Below are 6,502 nucleotides of genomic sequence, written 5' to 3'. Positions count from 1 at the left end.
TCCTGCCTCAGCCTCCCGAGTAGCTGGGATTACAGGCGCCTGCCACCATGCCTGGCTATTTTTTTGTATTTTTAGTAGAGATGGGGTTTTGCCATGTTGGCCAGGCTGGTCTTGAACTCCCAACCTCAGATGATCCACCCGCCTCGGCCTCCCTAAGTGCTGGGATTACAGGTGTGAGCCACTGTGTCTGGCCTTGGATCCAAATTTAAATCCAAAATTGGATTTACCAATTAAATCCAAAAGGGAGCTGAGTGAGGTGGTGTGTGCCAGTAGCTCTAGCTACTTGGGAGGCTGAGGCAGGAGGATGGCTTGAGCCCAGGAGTTTGAGGTAAGCTTCGGCAACATAGTGAGACCTCATCTCTATTAAAGAAAAAAAACCCCAGCTGGTTGTGGTGGCTCACACCTATAAATCTAGCCACTCAGGAGGCTTAGGTGGGAGAATTGCTTGAGCCCGAGAGTTCAAGGCCAGCCTGGGCAACATAGCAAGACCCTGTCTGAATTAAGAATCTTAGATGGAAGCTGTGTAGCCCATAACTTGGCCTGTTCTCTTTTGAGGCAGGAGGTATTTAGGGGGATGAGAGAGCAAACCAGTTCTGCAGTTTTTTATGTGGCAACTCTGGCCTCAGACTACAGAGCTTTCTCCTAGCCTGAGAGGCTCCTTTCTGTCAGTAGCCTTGGAAACGGTGTTGCTCCCTGGCAGTGTTTACCCAGCCGCTGTCCCCTGGTGAGTTCAGAGCCAGGTGATCGGCAGTGCTCCCTCTTAATGACTGTGTTTCATCTGCAGGGCGGACACTGTTGGAGAAGCTGTTCAGCCAGCAGGAGAACGGGCCTCCAGAAGAAGCAGAGAAGTTTTGCTCGCGGATCATTGCCATGGGTCTTCTCCTTCCTTTTAGTGATTGCTTCAGGGAACCGTGTAATCAGAATGCCCAGACCAATGCAGCTTCGTTTGATGTAAGTAGGAGAAATCACTTCTGTCTGTGAGGCAGATTTGCTGTTGAAATAGCAACTACGATGTGTGTCTGCCCAGTCACCCTATAATTTAAAAACAACATGTGATGCAAGCATTTTTTTTTCCTTAGCTGCTCAACAGCTCAGTATGTCTGTTTGTACACTAAAAAAAAAAAAAGCTAGAGTATTAAGTACATTTGCCAAACCTCCTTTTCTTAACAGATGGTCACTCAGGAGTTCTCTAGCCTGCTTTAATCAGCGATGATTTTAAAAATTGATTTCTGAATTATTTTTAATTGTGGTAAAATACAGATAACGTAAAATTTACCATTGTAACCATTTTTAAATGTACCGTTTAGTGGCATCAAATACATTGATGTGATTGTGCATCTACCACCACCATCCATCTTTAGAACTTTTTTATCATCCAAAATAAACCCTGTACCCATTAAACAATAACTCCCCATTTTCCTCTTTCCCCAAGCCCCTAGCGACCACCATTCTCCTGTCTCTGTGAATCTGACTACGCTAGGTAGCTCATATAAGTGGAATCATGCAGTATTTGTCCTTTTTTGTGGCTGGCTTATTTCACTTAGTCTAATGTCTTTGAGATTCATCCATGTTGGAGCATGTGTCAGAATTCCCTTCCTTTTTAAGGCTGAATAATATTCCATTGTAGGTATATGTCACATTTTGTTTATCCATTCATCTGTCAATGGACACTTGGCTTGTTTCCACCTTTTGCTATAATGCTGCTATGAATATGGGCTCATAATGAGTGAATAATGCCGCTGTGAACATGAGGTACAAAAACGCTTCAAGACTCTGGAATCAGCGATGATTCTAAAGTGGCTGTAAGTCAGTATTTATGACTTTGCTGGTCGTAGGCATTCCTTCAGAAGCAGCTCCACCGGGCACAGTTATTCCTCCCAGTGGGCCGGAGGTTTCCATGGGTCCTACAATGCTATTTTGGTGTGTTCCTAACTCATGTATGTGTGAAGTACGGACATGAAGCAGCATCATCTGCTTCATCCCCAGCTCCCATTCACCGAGAGAGTTAATAATGTAGAACAGTAATTCACCAGGCATATTCACAGTTCGTAACGAATATGAGCACAGCTGGATTCTCATTGTCGAGACAGAGTATTGCCAGTCATTCTCAGGTATGTGGTATATGTGTGGCATTGGTTGGGATGAGTACCTCTAAAACCCAGATGTGTAAGAATTCTCATGTGTGAAATTCTCATAACGAAATTGAAGATTGGTCCACTTGTGCAGAGCCCAGGATTTTTATTTGAGGATAATGGTTTTTCTTTTTCTTTTACTCTTTTTTTTTTTTTTTTTGAGATGGAGTCTCACTTTGTTGCCCAAGCTGGAATGCAGTGGTGCTATCTTGGCTCACTGCAACCTCTGCCTCCCAAGTTCAAGCAATTCTCCTGCCTTAGCCTCCCGAGTAGCTGGGATTATAGATGCGCACCACCATGCCCAGCTAATTTTTGTATTTTTAGTAGAGATGGGGTTTCACTATGTTGGTCAGGCTGTTCTCGAACTCCTGACCTCGTGATCCACCCTCCTCAGCCTCCCAAACTGCTGGGATTACAGGCATGAGCCACTGCTCCCGGCTGTGGTTTTTCATCATATGAGTTATTTACTTTGTTTTGTTACTGCCAACTGTGCTCTCTTAGCCTTCTTCAATATATAGGAATGAAACAATGATGAGTTTTAAAGACAATGAAAATGAGCCCTGGCTAAGGTCAAGATACGATAATAAATAATGAAGTGTCTGTATCTGTTCACTTTGTTTCCTCTTCTTTACCCATTACAGCCTGCAGTCTTCCTCAATCTTCCTTTAGCATTAGGGAAATAAATCACACAAAATATTTGGAGATCTTCTTGATTCTTGATGCTTCCCATTTGAAAGAAAATTCCCCATGTTGTGCTGTGTGTGACTTGGCAAGTTTCCTTCCTGAGATTTGTTTACATTTTTCCTGCTGCAATTTTTTAAAATGGCATTGCAGCTAATCACTACTAGGTAGATCTTTTTCTCTTATGGGAAAAATTGTGTAATTTAAATGTTTTCCTCCCTTCTCTTCTATGAGAGGTCTGTGTTATTGTAGAGGCAGAATGCTAGAATGATGGTGTGTTAAATACTATAGAACTCAGTTCTAGAAGATATATTGATTTGGCAAGTTGGAACTATAATTAGTGTAGTGCAGGCAAAGGCAAACACTAGCCATGTCTAGCACTTGCTTTTTGATTCAAACTGTTCCCAAGTTAACGACATTTTCCTCCCTTAAATCCCAGAAGTGAACAGTCTTGCCAGTCAATGAATGTAGAATTGGATAAACAGAAAAGAAAGGGTAATCCTGTTTCTTTCTCTCTCTATTTTTTTTTAATCGACTAACCTGGTTGTTTCTTATACTCACCTCACTCTATCCTTGTGTTAGAGACTAGTAACTCTTCCCCGTCATCTTATTTTGGAGGGCAGCTGGGTGTGGCATCGAGTGTGAAAAACAAACAACAAAGGAATACAATGCCTTGATGTTGTGTGAAGGCTTTCCTCAGAATCGGGAATTTCTTTCCTTCCACTTGATGGGATTGCATTTTGTCTTCCTTTATTCACTGGCTCTGTACGACCTCTCTACTCCCCCTTCAAAATGAACACAAAACAAAGAAAAAAACTGAAGATACTCTTGTATGAAATGTTATGCCCTATACTTAAATAGCAGCTCAGCAACAGAACTATGCGTTTATTGGATGTGTAGTCAAGGAGTTTCTTGAAAACCCGGAGAGGGTGACGATATAATGATACAGGGGGTTCTGAGGACTGGGGTGTCAATGAGGGATGGGGAAAAATGTGCTTATCTATGGGGAGAGAAATTTCCGATAATTAGTCTCTCTGCTGATTTCCAGAAAATAGCTGTTGGGAACATTTCTAACTAACAATCCTCTTGAGATCAGTTGCCCTTCGAGACAGAACATGCTGTGGGAATAAGGTCATAACTGGCACCCTTCCTACCTCCCCACCCCCCCCAACTTTGTTCCCTTCCCTAATGGGATCCTCTCTCTCACCTCCCACTCCTCTCCCTTCTCATCTCTGCACTTACCTCTGCAATTACAGCAATAAATATCTTCAGTTTGAGGCTCTTCACTGATGTAGTTTATGTATTAGCCTACTTGACTCAACCCTTCTGATTTTGTTTTATGTTATTTTATACAGTTTTAGGGCCTAACATTTTGCTTTATCGAGTGCTGTAGAAAGTATGAAAAACAATTGCACATTTTGTCTTACCTTTTAACATGACTAAGATGTCAAGAACTTTAAAAGACAAAGATGGCTTTGAGTGATCCTGTTAATTCATTCACAGATTTTTACCAAATATATTCGTTCTAGAAGACGGGTAGTGTTGTAGTCTCTGGGGATGTGTTAGTGAGCAGGAGAATGTGTTCTGTTGAAATGTGTAACCTATTCAAAAGGGAGGGAGACAGATTTTGTAAAAATGCACAGGCTAATGAATTGCTCTTAGATTCTAATAAGTGATATGAAGGAAAACAGGACTAACAGGATGGAGTGAAAGGCATGGAGTAGGATGAGTGCAGAGGGGAGCCCTGTGAGATGAGGTCTGTGGGAAGGCCATTCCAGGCAGCTCCCAGGGCAAGTCCAAAGGGCATCATTGGAAGAGCACAAGCATGACTCAGAGCAAGCTGGAGCTTCGAGAGATGAGGACAGCAAGGGCTCAGGCCATAGCATAGGTAGGGTCTGAAAAGCCATGGAAGGAATATGGCTTTTTTTTTTTTGAGACGGAGTCTTGCTGTATTGCCCACGCACGATCAGAGGCATGATCTTGGCTCACTGCATCCTCTGCCTCCTGGGTTCAAGCAATTTCTGGCTAATTTTAGTATTTTTAGTAGAGACAGGGTTTCGCCATGTTGGCCAGGCTGGTTTTGAACTCCTGACCTCAAGTGATTTGCCACCTCGGCCTCCCAAAGTGCTAGAATTACAGGCGCGAGCCACCACACTTGGCCTTTTTTTTTTTAAATGGGAGGTTTTGGGAGGCTTTATGCAGGGGAAGAACGTATTTGTCTTATAATATTCTTTTGTGGATCACCTGGGCTGGTCTTGGTTTGTTTGTTGTGGTGGTGGTTGTATTTGAGACAGGGCCTCACTCTGTTGCCCAGGTTGGAGAGCAGTAGTGCAATCACAGCTCACTGCAGTCCTGACCTCCTGGGCTCAAGCGATCCTTCCACCTCACCCTTCCGAGTAGCTGGGACTACAGGCATGAGCCACTGTGCCCAGCTAATTTTTTAAGTTGTTGTTATAGACAGGGTCTCACTGTGTTGTCCCAAGTTGGTCTTGAACTCCTGGGGTCAAGCAGTCCTCCTGCCTCGGCCTCCCAAAGTGCTAGGATTATAGGCGTGAGCCACCATGCCCGCCCCCAAGCCTGCTCTTTGAATGTTTGAGTGTAGGCAGGCACAGAAGTAGAAGCAGGAAGGCAGGTGGGATATCGCAGTAGTTTAGTTCTAGATGGTGGCAGTAGCTTGGGGCAGGATGGTGACAGGGGAGATGAAGACCAGTTAGTAGGTTGGTGTGGATTCTGGAGGTATGGCTGATGGGACTTTTGGTGGGGTAGGCATGGCAGCAAGAGAACGCAAAGAAATCAAGGATGACTTCTTGATTTGAAGTAGCTGGGTGGATGGTTATGCAATTCATGAGGTAGAGAAGACAGCTCCATTTTGGGAGGAGGACGTAAGGATAGAACTGCTAGCAAGAGAAAACAGGGCTAATACTAATGCTTGCTACTTGGCAGATTGTATTGCTGACTTATAGATCATGGTATATTTCAGTGGTCTGAGGCTAGGCTTCTTTGTTTATTTGGAACCTATTTTAGTCATCTCTCTCATGCCTTTTTCAAAATGGCATCCCTTTTTCTGGGTCATATGCGTATTTTCCAGCCAACCACACTTATCTTACATAATTGTTGATTATTCATTAACAAGCTCTTCTAGGATTTCTTTAATCCTAACTGTGGCAGATATTATATGATCCGCTTACATCACCAAGAGTTAAGCAAGTTTACTTGACCCAAGCATTTTTGCAGGTGTAGGTGGTTCTAAATCTACTTAATCCTTCATGAGCTTATGTTTAAACGTCTGCCTAGCAGGATATTTCTGGATGCATGTTTTTGGTTGCTGGACTTGTTTGGGTTTGGCAGATCTGCTGATTTTGCCAAACATGTGGTGATCCCATGCTCACCAGATGGGCAAGAGCTCTTTGATATGTATGTAAATGGACATCGGTTTGGATGAATGTGTGAGCAAAGCTAAAATTAAAGACAAGGAAGACATAAAAATTCGGGTTACAAAGAAACCCAAGAAACAAGATTTTTGAACCTGTTGAAAGATGAAGTAATTAATCAAAACCAACAGCAACCAGTCCTAGAAAACTAATGAAATACATTCTACTCGTTGTCACCATAGTCAAAAAGAAGACTTAAGTGGACAAACAAATTATTATTTGCATTTGAAATCATTATTATTTTTTTCTTTCTTGAGA

General features: G+C 42.8%; 1 protein-coding gene across 1 annotated transcript in view; it reads left to right on the top strand.

Annotated features, from left to right (window-relative positions):
* The window catches only part of FMN2 (formin 2), a gene marked incomplete at its 5' end in the record, with an annotated part of 438,038 nt that overhangs the window by 42,770 nt on the left and 388,766 nt on the right, over positions 1-6,502 (top strand). Inside the window, one exon of the mRNA XM_011995030.1 lies at positions 785-951. Within this exon, the coding sequence (XP_011850420.1) occupies positions 785-951 (167 nt within the window). The remainder of the gene's footprint in view (positions 1-784; positions 952-6,502) is intronic.

The sequence above is a fragment of the Mandrillus leucophaeus genome, unplaced genomic scaffold (genome assembly GCF_000951045.1).
Source record: "Mandrillus leucophaeus isolate KB7577 unplaced genomic scaffold, Mleu.le_1.0 Scaffold466, whole genome shotgun sequence".
NCBI classification, from domain to species: Eukaryota; Metazoa; Chordata; class Mammalia; order Primates; family Cercopithecidae; genus Mandrillus; species Mandrillus leucophaeus.
This window is presented reverse-complemented; position numbering and strand designations above follow the sequence as displayed.